Source organism: Rhinoraja longicauda, chromosome 14 (genome assembly GCF_053455715.1).
Source record: "Rhinoraja longicauda isolate Sanriku21f chromosome 14, sRhiLon1.1, whole genome shotgun sequence".
Taxonomy (NCBI): domain Eukaryota; kingdom Metazoa; phylum Chordata; class Chondrichthyes; order Rajiformes; family Arhynchobatidae; genus Rhinoraja; species Rhinoraja longicauda.
The window spans coordinates 41,826,576-41,848,639 of NC_135966.1; the positions used below are offsets into that span (position 1 = coordinate 41,826,576).

The 22,064-nt window shown below is 45.0% G+C and overlaps 1 protein-coding gene across 2 annotated transcripts in view; it reads right to left on the reverse strand.

The window, feature by feature from the left end:
* The window catches only part of LOC144599936 (GDNF family receptor alpha-4-like), a 32,919-nt gene extending 14,742 nt beyond the window's left edge, over positions 1-18,177 (reverse strand). Inside the window, exons 1-2 of one of the 2 annotated variants that reach the window (XM_078411202.1) lie at positions 17,832-18,177; positions 1,292-1,564 (exon numbers count right to left, since the gene is read on the reverse strand). In XM_078411202.1, coding sequence (XP_078267328.1) covers positions 1,292-1,564; positions 17,832-17,871 — 313 coding nt within the window. In that variant the 5' untranslated portion in view covers positions 17,872-18,177. Of the gene's footprint in view, positions 1-1,291; positions 1,565-1,838; positions 1,927-17,831 lie in introns of those variants that run through there. The other variant, XM_078411203.1, reaches the window with a different exon arrangement.
* Between the last annotated feature and the right edge of the window lie 3,887 nt (positions 18,178-22,064).

The following is a 22,064-nucleotide window of genomic DNA, read 5'->3' on the forward strand; positions in this document are numbered from 1 at the left end:
ATTTACATTCAGTTTCTTGTACCGTAAGCAATCCGGGTTCCGACCCTGAAATGTCACCTATTTCATTTCTCCAGAGGTGCCGCCTGACCCACTGAATTACTCCAGCACTTTATGTCTATCTTCAGTGTGAATAAGAAAATACAGTTCCTTCCTACACATTTAATCTGCTCCAGTGCCAGTCTCTGAGAACAAAGGGCACTGGCCTCCCAGGCTTGCTTTTGCATTCAGTTAAATCGCTGCTGATCTGATTTTAACCTCGACTCCACATTCGTGCCCAAGCAAGAAGATTTTTAAGCCTCTTGCTCATCATCCACCTCTGCTGCACTCAAATACTTTTTTTGTTACCACTCTTTGAAGAAGAGTTCAAAAACTCACAACTTTCTGAGATTGTAAAAATCATCTCATCCCAGTCTTCAATGAGCTTCTCCTTGTTTATCGTTCTGAGCCGCCTGCGGTCACAGATCCTTCCAGGAGAAAAAAAATCTTCCTCCCCACTTGACCCTGTCTGCACCATCAGGATCTGTCTCCTCTCTCAGAACAAGACACATCATCATTTATAATGTGTCTGTTCAGATAAGCCAGAGAGTGATGCACTATGTGACATTACAGTCTAGCAATTTTTATTCTGTAGGCTGCACAGTTCCATTGTTTGCTGGCACAGTGGCTGAGAACTGATCCAAAGGTTTTGTTCAGGGTCACAAGAGCTGTCAGAATATGGGGTGATTTCATCTCTGGGTCATGACAACAACCTTAGACGGTAATTAAGCCTGAGAATGTGGGGACATTCAGCAGGTCGTCAGGACCTCTGGGGAGATGAACAGTCAACGCTACATGTCTACTGGTGAAAGACTATTTTCCTGCCTACGTGTGCTGTCTGTATTGAGTTTGTACGTTCTCCCTTTGACCGCGTAGGTTTTCTCCGGAAGCTCCGGTTTCCTCTCTCACTCCAAAGACCTACAGGTTTGTCAGGTCAATTGGCTTCTGTAAAAATTGTAAATTGTGATCACTGGTCGGTGTGGATTCAGTGGGCAGAAGAGCCTGTTTCCAAGCTGTATCTCCCAATGCTAAAGTATCTCCATTGGTTCTTGTCCAAACCACTGTGCAAACCAAAGAAGCAGTATTCACTTCCCCTCTCTTCACTTTTGCATCTTACCAACTATAATCATTATATTTCCGCCCTTACTCTCTCTTTTCCATCTTGATATGTAATTCCTTAGAGTCCCTGTTGGACATTACAGGAAGCATTTATCTATCTATCTATCTATCTATCTACAGAGGTCATCCTGTGTACCTGGGTCGTGGTTCTGGTGTATGATCCAGAATATCTGCAGGCAGTGCTTCTCTTTCTTCATTCCCCTTTTGCACTTGCACCTGAAGAGCTGGTGGGACTGCAGTGCGAGGGCGGTAGCCATGCAGATATTGCTGGCTGCAGGCTGCAGGGAGCCCGCTGCATTGCACTTCTTCAGCGTGTGGATCCTTGCGTTGCAGCTGGGGTCCAGAGAGCACTGCATGGCCACTGACAGGCAGCTGTCTGGTGGGGTGACATCATCTACCAGGACGTGATCTGCAGGAGAAAACGGCTACACCAATTAACCGAGAACAATGCAAACAAAACGCTGCCCCTTCATCATGCAAGGGGAGTGTGCGCCCTTTGGTGCCTCCTCTGTGTCTAAGCTTGTGGGTACGTTTATTTGCGTTTGCATAAGCGCTCCTGGCTGTATCTGAAAGGCGACCTAATCCTCTTATCAGATTTGTGTAACTTTGCCTTCGTGTAAGCTTATTTCAACGTAGATATGTTTCCGTGCTGTGTCTGTGTGTGTTCTTCAGTCTGCACTCACCTGGATGAGCGACATGTGTTTACTTAGCTTACAAGTGTCACAGCCGCAGAGTTAAATGGCATCGTTCATTTTCCAGCAGGAGTGATCACGGCTGTAGGAAAATGTGTTGCACCATGGAAAGCACATTTAATCACAGAGCCTTCAATCGACAACATAACCTTTTACCCTGGCAACAGACTCCAGCTCCACTCTAAAGTCACAAACACCATTTAGTCACGGCCTGTGTGACAAGCCCCTCCACAACCGTTACTAACAATCAGCTGTGCCACAAAGGGCAATTCGATCTTGAAACCTGTATCCAGATAAACTGGAAAGAGCGCGGCGAGTTTTAGAAAGCTTGGAAATCAAGAAGCGATGGGAAATTTCCTCAAACCATCTTTAGAGTCACATTTACAAGTTCTGATTTGGAATTTATAATGCGGGATGATTTATTCACAATTGTTAAGTAGGATTAATTTATTCAGGGGAGACAATTGGGATTAATTAATTCATGAATGTCAACTTACATTATTACATTCATCGCTGCTACCAGGAAGAATTTGTTCACCAAGTCTGTGAATTGGATGCATGTGTTAAAGATTGGTGCTTGGGATTAATTTGTACCTGATTGCAATCGATTTATTCTGGATTTATTTATGCACAATTGGATAGGGTTAATTTATTGAAAATTAGCGATTGAGATGAAAAGATATAGGGTCTCACTTTATGCTGGGAAAATGCATTTGGAATAACATGCCCCAGTTTTTTAATTTGATCTATCTATCACAGGGTTTCCTATCTTCCCTCCACCCCCTGAAAGCCACCAACTCTTTGCTGGGATCATTTAATTGCAGCTCATTATGTCTGCGGCATCCAAAAACAAAAAAATGTATTCCCACTTTCCGGGTTCCCAGTATTTAGCCTTTCAGTACAATCATCTTTCTTAATTAACGGCCACACTGCGAAAGAAAGTCGACACACCCGTGCAATTTTTCTCAGCCTCTCATAACTTTAGATATCTTCATTAATTTTCTTCTCGGACTTTTTTGTTTAAAAAAAACAACACACAGAAAACTGGACCAGAGCAAGAAAAAAATGATTATTGGTGAAAGACCCTGTCCAGAGTTCCCCAGGAATTTGTACCAAAACCACTGATTTTCTTCATACACATTAACGATTTGTGAGTGGGTTAAGGGCAGAATTTCCAAATTTCCACGTTGCACAAAGCCTCTGTGATTTTTTAATGAACTGTGAGGTAGAGCAAAAGACTTCAGGCTGGATGGTGGCGGATGAAATTTAATACTGAGAAATATTTTAGTTGAGAGTTACAGCATGGAAACTGGCCCTTCAGCCCACTGAGTCTACACTGACCATCGATCACCCATTCACACTAGTTCTATGTTATCCCACGTTCTTATCCTCTCCTTGTACACTAGGGGCAATTTACAGAGGCCAATTAACTATCTATATCTATATCTATCTATATACTAAAACTCTTGTTTGTTTGTTTGTTTGTTCCTGAACTACAGACAAAACGGTACACGATAGCGCAACAATTTTGACCCACCTTACTCACCGTCGTCCCTTTGGTGCTAGTGGAAGAAGTTTCATTGAAATTGGTGTTATATTTTTTAAGTTATTCACATTTTAAAGTTGAGATCTATCTCCTAGGGGGGATGGAGGGAGGGGGGAGAGAGAGGGGAGGAGGGAGGCTGAGGGGGGTTGTGGGGGATGGAGTGGGGGGGGTGGGGAAGGGGGGAGGGAGGGGGAGGGGAGGAGGGAGGAGGGAGGGGGGATGAGGAGGGGGCGGGCGAGGGAGGGAAGGTGGGGGGAGGTGGGGTGAGTGGGTGGGAGTGGGGGAGAGAAGGGAGGAGGGGGGAGGAGAGGGTGCTGCACCAATGCAGGATAGGTTTGGGCCCAATGGGTCCACTTGGTCTAGTATATTTATAAAAAAAACCTTTGGGATGTGGGAGGAAATGTGAAGTGTTAAAATTTATAAAGAAGAACAGTAGAGGGATATAAAGAAGCAGCACAATTTTAAATGGGAAGAAAGCATAGAGATTTCTAATGTTGATATTAGGGGGGATACATGTGCATTTTTCATTAAAGTGACAGAGCAGGTTGACAATGATACAGGTTCCTGGGCTTCATGATGAATCTTAATAAACTGTTAGTTCAACCACAAATAGAATTTGGTATCCAGTTCTGAGCAACATCGAGGAAAGTTGCAATGGTTATAAGAGGGAACAGGAGAGATTTACCAAAAATAATTCCAAGGATGAGACATTTCAGTTGCCTGAACAGACTGGAGAAGCTGGAATGTGTATTCGGAAAGAGGAAGACTGAGTGAACCAAAAGAGTAATGAGGAAACAAATTTGAGGCAACATATTGTTGTGATCTGGAATGCATTAACTTAGTAGTTGTGGATAAAAATTCAATTAATGCATTGAAATTCAAATGGAAACAGGATTATTGGCTTCAGAGAAACAGTAAGTGAGAGCACTTTAATCAGCTTGCTGGAAGCTGAGCCCAGTTGATGTTCTTGTACTCCACATGGCCAAACACTGGGAGTGATTCTGTTCAGACAATGGAGATACTGGGTCAGCTGCTTGTTATTGATTTCAATGCCAATAAAAATAAAAATCAAGAACCATGTTTAACGGCCGATTCTTTATCTTATGCTTCACACAAACATTCAAAATTCATTACCATCTATAATTTTCCTGTCTAACTTGTTTTCATGCCATTCCAATATCAATTAATATTGATTAATTATATCGTTTTCATATAATTAATTAATATTGAGAATAACAAGGTGACAGGAAAAAAACCATCGTAGGGTATTACATTGTAGTGATGCCTCATCAATGATATTCCCCAAATGGTGGGATTTTTAAGAATATGATAGAAAAAAAACGTTTTATATAGTCCTAGTGCTTTTCAGACAAATTCATTGCTCGGCTCGGCCCTGGGACTTTCCATCGCCTGGTGGGGGCTTCAAAAGTTGGGAGCCTCGATCGCCTCGTGGCACCAAGGGAGAAGAATGAGGAGGAGATAATGACTTTTCTTTGCCTTCCATCACAGTGAGGGTGTGCCTGGAGCAATCACTGTGATGGCTGTTTGTGTTAAAATTGTATCTGTGTGTCCTGTGCTTTTTGTTGTCTACTACCGGACCCTGACGTGAGAGGACGCTGGCGCTGTTTGTTCGCCGCTTCTCCGTTAGGATAGTTTGTCTGTTTGTTTTTATGTTATGACTGTTTTTGTAAAGCGCTTTGAGCTTCTGGTAAGGCGCTATATAAAATAAATGCTTATTATTATTATTATTATGAGTCTCCCCAAGCTAGCTCTATTTACATAATGCTGTTGCAAAAAAAAAAATTGCATTTCACTTTATCAAAATTGAGGATGTCAATACCTGGGCATTTGTGTGAATTGCCAAACTCCTCATTTTCAACTACATGCTCAGTTTTACCGTTTTGTTACTTTCTCTGTGTTTTGTCTTGTTATTGCATTTCATCTTGTGACTATTAAATATAGTTATTAAATCTTAATATAGTTATTAAATATAGACTATTATATCTTGCCACTATTAAATATAAGAGGCTCAAGCACTGGGCCCCACAGAATACCGTTCACGGCATGGCCCAACACAGCAACACACTTCCTCTCTCTATTTCGTACAGTTTTGGTCTATTGTGTACTGTTTTGGTCTCCTAATCTGAGGAAAGACATTCTTGCCATAGAGGGAGTACAGAGAAGGTTCACCAGATTGATTCCTGGGATGGCAGGACTTTCATATGAAGAAAGACTGGATAGACTCGGCTTGTACTCGCTGGAATTTAGAAGATTGAGGGGGGATCTTATAGAAACTTACAAAATTCTTAAGGGGTTGGACAGGCTAGATGCAGGAAGATTGTTCCCGCTGTTGGGGAAGTCCAGAACAAGGGGTCACAGTTTAAGGATAAGGGGGAAGTCTTTTAGGACCGAGATGAGAACGTTTTTTTTCACACAGAGAGTGGTGAATCTGTGGAATTCTCTGCCACAGAAGGTAGTTGAGGCCAGTTCATTGGCTATATTTAAGAGGGAGTTAGATGTGGCCCTTGTGGCTAAAGGGATCAGGGGGTATGGAGAGAAGGCAGGTACGGGATACTGAGTTGGATGATCAGCCATGATCATATTGAATGGCGGTGCAGGCTCGAAGGGCCGAATGGCCTACTCCTGCACCTATTTTCTATGTCTATGTTTCTACGTTTCCACCACCACATCAATGGCACTCATATCACACAGGTAGAATCTGCCATGACACTTGGCTTGAGTTTCACTGGCATACCTTGTACCCACATTTTTTCTGTGTCAATGGATAATTTTACCATTTGTCCACCAAGGTAGCAGTACAAAGACTCACAGTCCCACATCCAGCATTTAAGATAGCCGTTTTTAAACAAATAATGTCCTTCCTTTATATCGGCAGTCAGTTTCGCTCAACTTTCTTTTTGCAAAAAAGAGGATTGTATGGTAACACAGCAAGGTGAAATTCTCTTAAATGGGCTGCTTTGCTCTTCATTATGTGATTTAGTTGGCCATGCAGGTTAGATTATCCTTGAATAGGAAACTCACCTCTAATAATGGCCTGAAAGGCAGATTATAACACCATAACAAGAGGATGAAGATTCGATATATGAGCAGGGCAATGGTGTTGATTCTACCACCCAGTGCTCTGTGGTACACAATGGCCATTGAAGACACATCTAGAAAGCATCTGAAGCAAGTTCATGGAAACAATATGTTACATATTGCTTGTTAGAAATTATGAGCATTATGAACATTATGAGCTGTTACATTATAGTCACTTTAAGCAGACCAGTGTATATTTCATGTTATATTGTGCAGATATTGCTGATTAAATATTGCAAGTTACACAGTGTACTGTACACTGGCCCAAATTACTGCTGATAAATGCCAGCAGTTTCACACAGGGTTCATGCTGGGGGACTGCACTTGGACCCTGCACCAGACTGGACACAATACTGGATCCCTGAGCCCATCCATTTCAGAGGGCTGAAGTGAGTGAGCAAAGTGATAGTGCATGCCACTTTATTTTTAATTATTTGTCTTTGCTTTAAATTTTAAAAGTTGAATGTATTTCAATTGATATAACATCGAGTGAAAGTCTGTAACAATGTTAAATGTTTGTTTCATTTCTATTTTTTTGTAAAGGATTCTTAAAGATCTTTTTTTAAGGAGCTGATGGTAAAGCTGAGAAAACAGTTTGCCCTGGTCCATTCACTTTACCCAATTACAGTGATAGAAACATAGAAACATAGAAAATAGGTGCAGGAGTAGGCCATTCGGCCCTTCGAGCCTGCACCGCCATTCAATATGATCATGGCTGATCATCCAACTCAGTATCCCGTATCTGCCTTCTCTCCATACCCCCTGATCCCTTTAGCCACAAGGGCCACATCTAACTGCCTCTTAAATATAGCCAATGAACTGGCCTCACTGTTTGCAAGACTGCCTTGGCCAACAAGCCTTAAGGATCTGGCAGTAAAATGCACACAGAGTTTGCAAATGACAGAACGTTGACTTTTGCAATAAATTATTGTGTGTTCCTGTCATCTTAATATGTTCTGCTATTAATACAGTTTGCATATTATATTTTTTGTACATTGTGAGTTAATTTTTGTAGTGTGCATTGAATATTATCTGTTTAATATATTGTATACTTCCATATATCTTCTATTCCATACTGTGTTATTAATTTGCACACACTGGGTATTAAACAGTGGAGACTGTATTTCAGAAGGTTTAGTGGTATGTTACTGGGTCTCAACTAATATATGCAGACTGATGATCCACTGCAAAAAAATCAAATCCCAAAGGAACTGGTGAATTAAAATTCAGTTAATTAAATACATTTTGGAATTAAAAAGCTAGGGCCAGTAATATAATGGTCGCTATGAAAGTACTGCATTGCTTTAGTGATGTGCTTTAGGAAATAAGACACACATCTTACTCCTCCTGACCCAAACTCCAACATTAGACTGATTAGCTGATATTTAGCTACCCTCTGAATTGGCTCAGGAAGCCACTCAGTCCTAGAGCAATTCCAAATTAGCAATATATGGTAGTCACATAAATGAATTTAAAAAGCATTGCCTAATAAACTGAATCTTTAATATTATTTATTGTGCACTGATTAAGAATGGACATTATACATTGGATTGAATTTCATTAGTAGATTGTACGGCGTGCATTTAAATATTAGCTTGCGTTGTTTAAATTACATGATGCTTACTATGTTATAAATTGAACATTACATTAATATTGTTATAGATTGCAGATTATACGCTCCATATTAGTTATTGCAAAATGGATATTGATCAAAAATAGCAATTTGGGAGCCAGCAAAAAATGACCCATGCTGTTATTAATGTTTAAATTGACCAACAGGTTCAGGGAATTGAAATATATGTTGTGAATCATGAGGAACCTGCTAATCAGTTTTTCACTGTTTTTGTCTTGTGTGTATTTTTTATTCTAAAAGTTTATTTTTGGAACTACGATGGGGGATGTATATTAATATCAATTTACACCGTCACACATGCAGAAGCCCACCTTTCACCTCCCCAATAACTTTAAGAATTTGCTGGAACTGCATATAATTAATTTGTATAATGAAACATTTTAATACCTTTATAACAACATGGTACGTAACTGTAATGTAATAATTTAATGACAATCATCCTCTCTAAACCAGAGGAGAAACAATTGGAACTTTTGAGTTGTAGTTCTGGGTGAGAATCATTCTTAGATATTTCAACCTTAATGTGAAACTTGTTAGACTCCACACAGCTAAATGACTGGCAGGGAATGTTGCCGCCTGGCCCATTGCAGACTGCAGGAGTATCTACTGAGGGGCTCGCTGAAGCTTGGTGCAGTCAATGCCAAGGGTCTGCAGATGAAGACCACAATCTAGGGTCCTTGCTCTGCTGGACTTTGAGGCGAGGGTGCAGTGGTCACACCCCTCAAACAAGGGAAGGTATATCACCCCAGAGTAGGTGGCAAAGGTATTTTGTTTAAAAGAGAGGTGTGACCACTACTAAGTATTAGCCTTTTGCTCCAGAGATGCTGCCTGACCCACTGAGTTACTCCAGCACTTTGTGTCTATCTCCGGTATTAACCAGCAGTTCCTTTCTACACAACATTATTGAATACATGAATACTGACAATCTATGAGGGTTTTCCACAGTTTTTGTCTTGTGTATATTTTTTTATTTTAAAAGTGTATTTTTTGAGAAAAAATCCCTTCTCCTGTTCTGTCTCAAATTCCAGTCTTGCTTTCCTTGTCTTTATTCGTCTTTTGATTTTTAATTTCCTACCAATTCACTCTTTCCTCTTTATACCCCAGTCCTTCAATCTATTTGCTCAGGTTGTTCCTTACTTCATTTATTAAGATTCCAGGTAGTCCACTGCCTTCTCTCAACTATTATCAACATCCAGCGAGGTAAGGCACACAGGAGTGTAGGGTGCAAAGAAAACAGGTCGCCTGGTAGATGATTCACCCCAGCAAGCTCCACAGCTCACAGTGGTTGGTGTTCCCCCTCCCAGTTTGATGGCCATCCCTGTGTTAGAGTCACCCTATTTCAATCCCATCTCAATCAGCAACCGACTGCAACGGCCATTGATTCACACTCGTTGCATTCAAACGAGGCCTGGGGCAGAGTTTGGCTCAGGGATGTAGACTCTAGACGTGTACCAACTGTTGACAACTATTGCCTCCCTGACTTTTCTATCATTAGAATGACATGCCATACAGCAGTCGAGTGCAGATACAAGCCCTTCAGCCCATCGAGTCCGTGCCAATCATCAAGCATCCATTTACACTAACCATACATTAATCTCAGTTTTTTATTCTCTCTATGTCCCCATCAACTGCCCCCAGCCCCAACTCACCTGCACAATCTTCAGCAGTCAATTAGCCTACCACCCTGACCCCTCTATGGGAATGAGAGGAAACTGGAGCGATCAGAGAAAACCTACTGATCACAAGGAGAACGTGCAAACTCCACACTGACAGCACTTGAGGTTAGGATCGAACCTGGGTCTCTGGCACTGTGAGGCAGCAGCAGCACTGTTAACTGTGCCGTTATGCTACCCTTAGAGTAAGGAGTAATATAACATTATTACTTCAAATTTTTACCAAGTCCTGTGAAGTAATAATGTTATAGTATCTCTTACTCTGAGGGGAGCACAGTAGCACAACCAATAATGCCGCTGCCTCACAGTGCCAGGGACCCAGGTTTGATCCTATCCTCAGGTGCTGCCTGTCCATGTTATTCTTTCACTCTAAACTCCTGACCCCCCAAAATATTATGCTGTAACTGTAAGGAACTGCACTGCAGGACTTCAAAAGGAAGGTCCACGTCCTCTTCTCAGGGCAAATGAACGATAAATATTGGCCAGAAAACATGAGGGGAATTTATTTGAAGGGACCTGTGGTAAACATGTGCAATCTTACAATCCAAAAATTAAAGTTCCAACCAAAGACTAAACACAATTATTGGGAGTAATGGAAACCTGGGAAACAGGAAGAAATCTAATCAAGGATTTCAAGTGGGTCGTAAGTAGAATAATGGAGCCTTGGGAATCGGTAACAGGCTGAAATTGAATTGAAGGGGTCCAGGTGGTTTTTATATGTAATAACGGACTACTGGGAGTACAGTACAAGGTGGAGTCTGATTGAGGGGTTCAGCTGGGCTACAGTAACACTCCACCAGTGGGTGTCGTACATTACAGTCGTAATCAAGCAGCACCCAGAACTAAATCATGCTGGCATACTCTCAAAATACATTTCAGGAGCAGAGATGAAGCCACAAAACCAGCACAGAACCCAATGGCTGCTGACTAACCACAGGGTTTTGAACAAATTTGTTCTCTGTCGGACCCTCGGTTGATGGAAAGGCTGATTTGATATAAAAGCTGATGAAGAGCAATGTGTCGTCCATTATAAGGGAGGGTGGAAGAATGCAGCGGTGGGAGGGGGAGTAGCTGGGAGAAGGGGTGGTGGGGAGGGGGGAGGGAGGGGGGAGGGGGCAGGGAGAATGGGTGGGGAGGAAGGGAGGGGGTGGAGGGATGGGAGAAAGGTGGTGGGAAGGGAGTGTGAGGGTAGGGGGCTGGGATAAGGGCGGTGGGAGGGGGAGTAAGTGGAGGGCTGAGGGAAGGGGTGAGGGGGAGGAGGCTGGGAGAAGGGGAGGGTGGGGGGGAGAGGGCTGGGAGAATGGGTGGGGAGGAAGGGAGGGGGTAGAAGGATGGGAGAAGGGTGGTGGGAAGGGAGTGTGGGGGTAGGGGCTGGGATAAGGGCGGTGGGAGGGGGAGTAGGTGGAGGGCTGGGAGAAGGGGTGAGGGGAGGAGGCTGGGAGAATGGGTGGGGAGGAAGGGAGGGGATGGGAGAAGGGGTTGTGGGAGGAGAGCGTGGGGGTAGGAAGCTGGGAGAAGGGGCAGGATGAGGGAGAGTAGGTGGAAGGCTACGATAAGGGGTGGCGGGAGGAGGGTGGGGGGAAGGGAGGATGGGGGTGGGGGGCTGGGGGAACTTGGGGAGGTGGGGTTTGGAGGGCTGGGTAAACTCAGGGGAGCCCACCATGCTAACGAATATTGTACTTTTTCCTACAAATAATCCCAATGCCGATTCATTTCTGAGCCTGGAAAGGCTTTTTATAATAAACCACATAGCCATACATAGTTGTTGGTGTGCAGCAAAGTATTAATTGCCCGTTTCCCTGCTTTTTATCCCCATGTTAAAAATGACAGGTAACGTGGCCACACTAACGGCACGGTGGCGCAGCGGTAGAGTTGCCGCCTTACAGCGAATGCAGCGCCAGAGACCCGGGTTCGATCCCGACTTGTGGTGCTGTCTGTACGGAGTTTGTACGTTCTCCCCGTGACCTGCATGGGTTTTCTCCGAGATCTTCGGTTTCCTCCCACACTCCAAAGACATACAGGTATGTAGGTTAATTGGCTTGGGAAATGTAAAGAATTGTTCCTAGTGGGTGTAGGATAGTGTTAATGTGCGGGAATCGCTGGTCGGCGCGGACCTAGTAGGCCGAAAGGGCCTGTATCTCTAAGCTAATGAAAGCTTCTGTCCGCTGCTTGACCCATGCTGAGAGACAAGGTTAGAGCTTAACTCTTTGCAACTTCCCAATGGCAAGTCTGTGAATCTCGACCCTTGCACTCTGCTGCCAGGTGCTGAGACTGGAATGAATCACCTGCCAGCTTATCAATGGCCAATCATGAATCTCAGCTGCTCATTCTATTATTCTGTAACAGTAGAGAATTACATTTTCCCAAACCTTCCAGAAGTCTCATTATTATTTGGGTCTATCGGCGTCTCGGTAACATTTGCATTTCGCCGGCCAGTTTGCAGTAATAGCTAAGTGGTGTTGTATAAATGATGGGTACCCGTTGCTATACAACCAATATTAATGGGCAGATTCAATGAATCAATGATACGTTATCACCATGTGCACCTAGGTACAGTGAAATGCTTTGTTTTGCGTACAACCCCATAACATCATAGAGCAGACCTCACTCACCCAGGCAGTACACACGTGTCCCACATATGTCCCCACAGATGTACAGGTGGCATTGTAGCTTTGGAATTACAGGTACTCCTCAGCTTCCGATCGGGTTCCGTTCCGAAAAACCCATCGGAAACCGAAAGTATTGTAAGTCGAAGTGCATTGAAAACACGCGATCACGTGGCTGTAAGCGAGCGGTGGCTCGCTTTGGGTCGTTTGCACCATCGCAAAGTCGAACTATCGCAAGTTGAACCATCGTAACCTGGGGAGTACCTGTATGGTCCAGGTGATATTACACAAATGGTATTACTGGGATAGTAACATATTACAGATCGCACTTAACTGACTGCACTGTTCAGACAGACACCAAAAGTTGGAGTAACTCAATGGGTCAGGTGGCATCTTTGCTGCTGCCTGACCCGTTGAGTTACTCCAGCTTTTTGTGTCTATCTTCACTGTGAACCAGCATCTGCAGTTCGTTCCGACACATGCACTGTTCAGATAGTCGGCACGGAGGTGCAGCAGTAGAGTTGCTGCCTCACAGCCAGGCACTCGGGTTCGATCCTGACTGGTGGTGCTGTCTTTACGGAGTTGGCATGTTCTCCCTGTGATCACGTGGGGTTTCTCCGGGTGCTCCGGATTCCTCCCACATCCCAAAGATGACCAGCTTGGTAGATTAAGTGACTTCTGCAAATTGTCCCTAGTGTGTAGGAAGGAGCTAGTGTAGTGAACTGGTCAACACAGACTCGGTGGGCCGAAGGGCCTGTTCCACGCTGTATCTCTAAAGTATAAAGTAAAGCTACCAAGGAGATCACCTCTGAGGTTCTCTGCTTTCTCTTACAATGTGGCTATTCTTAAAACCTACCTCTTTCACCAAGCAATAGGTCACATGCCCAATTAGCCTGAAGTGCCAAGGGCCATGTTGTGCTAAAGATTCAAAGTAAGCCATGATTAAAATGTTACAGTGTCAAACATTTTCAGGCAGGGCTTTTCCCAACATCAACAGCAGACTCATTTAAAGGAAAAAACTCCAGAGGTTATCCCCTTGGGAGCTGTAAGACTTCATTTGCAGCTTTTTATAGAATTATAGACCATTGGGCCCAAACCTCTCCTGCATTGGTGCAGCACCCTCTCCTCCCCCCCCCCCCCCCCCCTCCCCACCCCTGCCCTCCACCCCCCTTATCCTCCCTCCCACTCCCACCCCCTCCCTCCCTAGGAGATAGATTTTAACTTTAAAATGTGAATAACTTTAAAAATATAACACAGATTTCAATGAAACTTCTTCCATTAGCACTAAAGGACAAGGCCTAAAATTGTTGCGCACTTGTGTACCGTTTTAGCTATAGTTCAGGAACAAATGAACAAACAAAGAGTTTTAGTATATAGGTAGAGTTGTACAACAACAGAAACAGGCTCCACTTTCCTGCCACATCCCAAAGACATGCAGGTTTGTCGGATGCAGGTGCCGAGGGTATAATACAGACTTAATTATGAAGGTGCATGACACAGGTGTTGTGCAGATATTAATGTGCATGCAGGTACTGTGGTACAGATAACATCTCTGAGCAGTTGACACATTACGAGTCATATACAGGCACTACTGGGTAGATAGAACTGTCTGAAGAAGGGTCCCGACCCGAACGCCACCCAACCCTTTTTCTCCAGAGATGCTGCCTGACCCACTGAGATACTCCAGCATTTTGCGTCTATCTTTGGGACAAAGACCCATCATTTATTTATTTGCCACTGTATTCCACAATTTGAGATTTGTATTAGAAAAAATCACATGTGGTTAAAGTGCACATTGTCAGATTTTATTAAAGGCCATTTTTATACATTTTGGTTTCACCATGTAGAAATTACAGCAGTGTTTATACATAGTCCCCCCATTTCAGGGCACTATAATGTTTGGGACACAGCAATGTCATGTAAATGAAAGTAGTCATGTTTAATAATTTGTTGCATATCCTTTGCATGCAATGACTGCTTGAAGTCTGTGATTCATGAACATCACCAGTTGCTGGGTGTCTTCTCTGGTGATGCTCTGCCAGGCCTATATTGCAGCCATCTTTAGCTTATGCTTGTTTTGGGGGCTCGTCCCCTTCCGTTTTCTCTTCAGCATATAAAAGGCATGCTCAATTGGGTTCAGATCGGGTGATTGACTTGGCCACTCAAGAATTGACCATTTTTTAGCTTTGAAAAACACCTTTGTTGCTTTAGCAGTATGTTTGGGATCATTGTCTTGCTGCAGAATGAACCATCAGCCAATGGGTTTTGAGGCATTTGTTTGAACTTGAGCAGATAGGACGTGTCTATACACTTCAGAATTCATTATGCTACTACCATCAGCAGTTGTATCATCAATGAAGATAAGTGAGCCAGTACCTTCAGCAGCCATACATGCCCAGGCCATAACACCCCCACCACTGTGTTTCACAGATGAGGTGGTATGCTTTGGATCTTGGGCAGTTCCTTCTCTCCTCCATACTTTGCTCTTGCCATTACTCTGATACGTTCATCTTCATCTTATCTGCCAACAAGACCTTTTTCCAGAACAGTGGTTGCTCTTTTAAGTAATTCTTGGCAAACTGTAACCTGGCCGTCCTGTTTTTGCGGCTAATCAGTGGTTTGCATCTTGCAGTGTAGCCTCTGTATTTCTGTTCATGAAGTCTTCTGCAGACAGTGGTCATTGACAAATCCATACCTGACTCCTGAAGAGTATTTCTGATCTGTCAGACAGGTGTTTAGGGGGATTTTGTTTAGAGAGAATTCTTCTGTCAACAGCTGTGGAGGTCTTCCTTGGCCTGCCAGTCCCTTTGCGATTAGTAAGCTCACCAGTGCTCTCTTTCTTCTTAATGATATTCCAAACAGTTGATTTTGGTAAGCCTAAGGTTTGGCTGGTGTCTCTAACAGTTTTATTGTTTCTCAGTCTCATAGTGGCTTCTTTGACTTTCATTGGCACAACTTTGGTCCTCATGTTGATAAACAGCAATAAAAGTTTCCAAAGGTGATGGAAAGGCTGGGGGAAAGACTAGATGCTGAGAGCTCTCTTATACCTGCATTAAGGAGGCATTTAAACACACCTGAGCAATTACAAACACCTGTGAAGCCATGTGTCCCAAACATGGTGGTGCCCTGAAATGGGGGGACTATGTATAATCACAGCTGTAATTTCTACATGGTGAAACTAAAATATATTAAAATACCCTTTAATAAAATCTGACAATGTGCACTTTAACCACATGTGGATTTTTTTCTATTACAAATCTCAAATTGTGGAGTACAGAGGCAAATAAATAAATTATTATTCACAAAATGCTGGAGTAACTCAGCAGGTCAGGCAGCATCTCGGGAGAGAAGGAATGGGTGACGTTTCGGGTCGAGACCCTTCTTCATAAATAAATGATGGGTCTTTTTACCAAACATTACGGAGGACACTGTATACCAGCGTCCGCAGTTCTTTGCTGCACATTGCTCAGATATAAAGAGCTGTTCGTGTTCGCGGTACGTATGTTGATCCACAGACTACATTCAATATCACTATACTCAATCCTTTACTTACTGAACACTGAATCAAAGGGAAAATTAAAGGTCCAGAATAGTTCTTACTTATCCCACTTCTGGGGACATGTTGTCTGTTACAGCCGCCGAGATCCGGGATCCTCCCCTCTCTCCCATTCTAAAATATCCAGAGATGCCTCCACACATTATTTCTGCTTCTATGTGTGGCCACCCGCCTTATAATTGCTGGTCCCGTGAAGGGTCCTAGGACGGATATTGGCGGCGTTAAAGTCACTTTACAAATGGATGTATCCACACTATTGTGTCTGCCCAGGTCTAATCTCTAGAAATTGCTGAGATATTAAAATCTCGTTAGTTAGTTTCCTGGTCCTGCAGCTCGGATCTCAGCTGTGTTCTCCTGATGGTCTGTGCACCAACACAGCGGGAAAGAGAAAAGTACCACAAACAAAAAGCCTCGCGCTTCTACAAATAAAAGAGACTCGGGTGAATGGGGACTGGAACTGGATTTGACGTTCTTGTGTGTTGTAGTTGTTCTGGCGAACAGAATGTGAGTTAGACCCATGACCGTCGTGGTGGAGCTCAGCCCTGCGTGAAAGAGCGGTATTGTTCCAGTGCCGCCTTGCCCCATTGCTAGTTTGCCCCAGTGCTAGTTTGCCCCAGTGCTAGTTTGCCCCAGTGTTAGTTTGCCCCAGTGCTAGTTTGCCCCAGTGCTAGTTTGTCCCAGTGCTAGTTTGCCCCAGTGCTAGTTTGCCCCAGTGCTAGTTTGCCCCAGTGCTAGTTTGCCCCAGTGCTAGTTTGTCCCAGTGCCAGTTTGCCCCAGTGCCAGTTTGCCCCAGTGCCAGTTTGCCCCAGTGCCAGTTTGCCCCAGTGCCAGTTTGCCCCAGTGCCAGTTTGCCCCAGTGCCAGTTTGCCCCAGTGCCAGTTTGCCCCAGTGCCAGTTTGCCCCAGTGCCAGTTTGCCCCAGTGCCAGTTTGCCCCAGTGCCAGTTTGTCCCAGTGCCAGTTTGCCCCAGTGCCAGTTTGCCCCAGTGCTAGTTTGCCCCAGTGCTAGTTTGCCCCAGTGCTAGTTTGCCCCAGTGCTAGTTTGCCCCAGTGTTAGTTTGCCCCAGTGCCAGTTTGCCCCAGTGCCAGTTTGTCCCAGTGCCAGTTTGCCCCAGTGCTAGTTTGTCCCAGTGCTAGTTTGCCCCAGTGCTAGTTTGCCCCAGTGCTAGTTTGCCCCAGTGCTAGTTTGCCCAGTGCCGCCTTGCCCCAGTGTTAGTTTGCCCAAGTGCTAGTTTGCCCCAGTGCTAGTTTGCCCCAGTGCTAGTTTGCCCCAGTGCTAGTTTTCCCCAGTGCTAGTTTGCCTCAGTGCTAGTTTGCCCCAGTGCTAGTTTGCCTCAGTGCTAGTTTGCCCCAGTGTTAGTTTGCCCAGTGCCGCCTTGCCCCAGTGCTAGTTTGCCCCAGTGCTAGTTTGCCCCAGTGTTAGTTTGCCCCAGTGCTAGTTTGCCCAGTGCCGCCTTGCCCCAGTGCTAGTTTGCCCCAGTGCTAGTTTGCCCCAGTGCTAGTTTGCCTCAGTGCTAGTTTGCCCCAGTGTTAGTTTGCCCAGTGCCGCCTTGCCCCAGTGCTAGTTTGCCCCAGTGCTAGTTTGCCCCAGTGCTAGTTTGCCCCAGTGTTAGTTTGCCCAGTGCCGCCTTGCCCCAGTGCTAGTTTGCCCCGGTGCTAGTTTGCCCCAGTGTTAGTTTGCCCCAGCGCTAGTTTGCCCAGTGCCGCCTTGCCCCAGTGCCGCCTTGCCCCAGTGTTAGTTTGCCCCAGTGCTAGTTTGCCCCAGTGTTAGTTTGCCCCAGTGCTAGTTTGCCCCAGTGCTAGTTTGCCCCGGTGCTAGTTTGCCCCAGTGCTAGTTTGCCCCAGCGCTAGTTTGCCCCAGTGTTGTACTCACCGACCAGAGCCAAGAGTAAGGACACTCCTGGTACCATCATCGTGGGGCTGAGCGAGTTCCGTGGGCTCCACACTTGCTGTAGCACCCTCTACACCAGTTCCAGCGGCTGTCGGCGACCCACACTGTTACTGACAAACAACTTCCCCAGCTCTCTGCCGCCGCGGCAGTCAGTCTCAGCCTTGAGGTGCTGGCTCACAACCACACACTCTCATCATCTGCGTGTAAATATTTCTCCACCAACTTCTTATCTTGAAACCAGGGGTTACCCGGGGCTGTCCATCTCTCCGCTTCCCTGGCTCCGCTCGGGAGCAGCCCGTCACTCCGACTCCTCTCCTCCTCCCGTCTCTTTGTGTCGCTGCTGGCCACAGCTACATCGGCATCACACTCACACACCCACCCACTGTCGACACAGCAGCTATACTCAGCGAGTTACACAGCGAGTGCGCTCCAACAGGTAGCGACGTCTGCACCAGAACTCACACACTCACTCACACACACTCACTCACACACACTCACTCACACACACTCACACACACTCACACACACACTCACACAGACACACACACACACTCACACACACACACACACTCACACCCACACTCACACACACTCACACACACTCACACACACACTCAATCACACTCTCACTCTCACTCACACACACACACCGACACTCACTCACACACACTCACACACTCACACACACCCACTCACTCACACACACTCACTCACTCAATCACACAGACACACACTCACGCACACCCACTCACACACACACACACACACACACACACACTCACACACACTCACACAGACACACACACACACACTCACTCACACACACTCACTCACACACACACACACACACACACACACACACTCACTCACACACTCACACACACACACACACACTCACACACACACTCAATCACACTCTCACTCACTCACACACACACACACACACACTCAATCACACTCTCACTCACTCACACACTCACACTCACACACACACACTCACACACTCACTCACACACACTCTCACTCACTCACTCACAGATCTATCCGTGTATCCGCACCACACACCCACCCCTTCAACAGAACACAAATCCTCTTCCTCTACTTAAGCAATCCCACTGGCTCCAGGATGAGCCACGGAAAGAGGCCCTTCGGCCCAACCTGTCCATGCCGCCCAAGATGCCTTCCTGGGTTCGTTCCTCTTTGCTTCCTCTGCAGTTGTGTGGAAACTGAGGCGGCTGATGTTGGACCTGCAGACTCGTCCACAGATGGGAGAGGAGTTGCTTGATGGAGGAGGCAGGTGGCCGCATGAGAGGCAGGTGGAGGCTGGGTGCTCACCTTCACATTGTTTTGGGAAGCTTCCCACAGTAGACCCCTCAGTTTGTAACGTTTGGGAATCCCTGGGCACTTTTTTGTGGGTGTTATATCTTTTCAGAGAGACCCTGAGAACATCTTTAGAATATTCTTATTCCTGGAAGTCTCTTGACAAGTTAGGGCTGAGCGTGGAGACTTGTCTCAGGAGTTCATGGATAAGGTAGACCCTTCATTGGAGATGGGTGAGTGTAATCTGAGTGAGTCTGCTGTGACCATCAAACACACATTTACACCAAAGATAGACACAAGCTGCTGGAGTTACTCAGCGGGACAGCCAGCATCTCTGGAGAGAAGGAATAGGTGGCGTTTTGGGTCGAGATCCTTCTTCAGACTGAGAGTCCGGAGGGAGAGGGAGACACCGAGATAAGGAAGTGTAAGGTGTGAAAATTAGACATCAAAGGTGATGGGATTAAGGAAAATGTAGAATAGATCATTGTTAGCTAGGAGAAGGTGACAACAAAGCAAGCAGAGAAGTAATTTAATACAGAGATAAAACATTTACACTAATCCCATTTTATTCCCTCCACTTTCTTCTCAACCCCTCTCCACCATCTCCCTCCCCCCCCCCCACACCCCTCCCCCACCAACACCCCCCCCCCCCCCACCCCCACCCCACACATTCTGCCAATCACCCACCTGCCAGGGGCAATGTAAAGTGGCCATTAACCTACCAACTTGCACATTTTTTTGGGAAGCGGGAGAAAACTGCAACAACTGGGAGAAACCCATCAGGGCGTGCGAACTCCACAGAGACAGCACTGGGGTTGAACCTGGGGCACTGGAGCTGTGAGACAATGGCACTTCTAGCTGTGCTACTGGATGTTGAATTTAGAGGGGAGAATGGCATTTGTTAATCATTGTTCCAATGGGATGGTGGGAGAGTTGGTGGTAGAGTACCAATGGGATGGTGGGAGAGTTGGTGGTAGAGTACCAATGGGATGGTGGTAGAGTTCTCCAGTGGTCTGAGGTGCCATTTACGGGTTGTCCTTATCCCTGAAGCAGGGCTTCAGGAGGGCACTGCCGCTCAATTGACCAAGAACTTGATGGGTATTGCGGGGATGTTGTGATTGCCTTCTGTTGGGTCCCCACTCTCCACTCACCCCGACCATAGATCCTTCAGCTGAAGACTGAACTAGCATGCTAGTGGGAAGGCTGAAATTTGTCATTGATCTCATCTTCAAGAAAGGATTACAAGTCTGATGGTGGGGAACTTAAGAGGGTTTTTTTTTAATATGCTATCTGTCACAGGGAATGTCATTGCAAAGATCCTTGCCTGGAAACAGAAGCAGCAAAATGTTGAAACCATGCCAACTTCTATTGTAATAGGTTCATTTTAAAAGGTCTCACAAGCTCTTTTCATTACAACCATGTTAATAACTTGCTATTATCTAGGCTCATTTTGCACAATGTGTAATTTATTATACAATCAGTATTTCAACACTTAAAGAAGCTATTTCAACCTATCTCACCAATGGCACTCCCAGCATATTTTAAAGCACTTCTTCTGTTCCATATTCCTCATTTATTCCTGATGCTCTTTAGTTTTTGTATTTAGGGTGCGTACTTAATGGATGGATGGATGTCAAAAAATATCTGTATGGGTCTGAGCGCAATGCCAACAGTGTGGGCATTTTTGTAAAGTTCCATCTATTTTCCTCTGTCACTTAAATAGTTATAAATGGTGATACATTCTCACAACGTAATGACACATTAGAAACATTCTCTCCTCCCTCTTTGTGGTGTGAGTACTAATGTGTAGTTTGTCTCTTGATTCATTGGCCAGTGGAAATAATTCAACGATTCACCTCTCAAGCCCTTCCCTAATGTATCATGCTTCATTCTGATCAATCGGCCACTTCACATAAAAGCATCTTGAGTTTACCCAGATATTTATCGTAGCTCCGTATATCATTGAGAATCCACCTTGCACCTTCCCCGTGATTCCAAAAATCTTATTACTATCGAAATGCCTTTTCTGTTAATACAATATATTTTGAAGTTGTGGCACAGAAACCTGAGCACAAAATCTAATCTGATATCTGAGCGTTGAACTGCGGGAATATTGCGCTGTCTTGGGATGAAACGTTAAACTGAGACTCAGTCAGGTGAAGGTAAAAGATGGCATCAAGTTACGCGGAGAAAAGTCTTGCGTTCCTCATGATTTTCCTAGCCAACATAAATTACTCAATGGTATAGTCAAGTAAATAACTTGGCCATTATGTTACTGGGACATTGCTGTGAATGAATTTGCAGCTACGTTTCCTGCATTACCAGGGTGTCACGGTAAAATTGAAGTCAATGTGTATCAAAGGGAAAACGTTCCCATGGCTGGAATCTTATCTGATAAGAAGAAAGATGGTTGTAATTGTTGGGCATCATTTATCCTGGTCCTAGTCTTAGGACACCACCACAGAAGTTTCTCAGGTCAATGTCCTCAGCTGAACCATCTACACCTGCTGCATCATGACCTTTCTTCCATGGAACAGTTGGAGTGTGGATGTTAGCTAATGATTGCACAATGTTCAATTCTATTGGCATCTCCTCAGTGCCTTCATGTGGAAAGACTTAGACAAAAGTAAGGCCTGGCTGGAGAATTGGCAAGTCACATTAGTGTAACAAAAGTGCCAAACAACCATCTTCAACATTGGAGAGTCCAACAACATACCCTTGACATGCAATGGCATTTCAATGAATGAATTCCCTCCCTTCAACATCCTGGGGGGTCGCCATTAACCAAAACCTCATAGGGACCAGACATATCCCTCTGTCACTTCAATAGTTATAAATGGTGATACATTCTGACACATGTTAGAAGGGGCAGCATGGTGGCACAGCGGTAGAGTT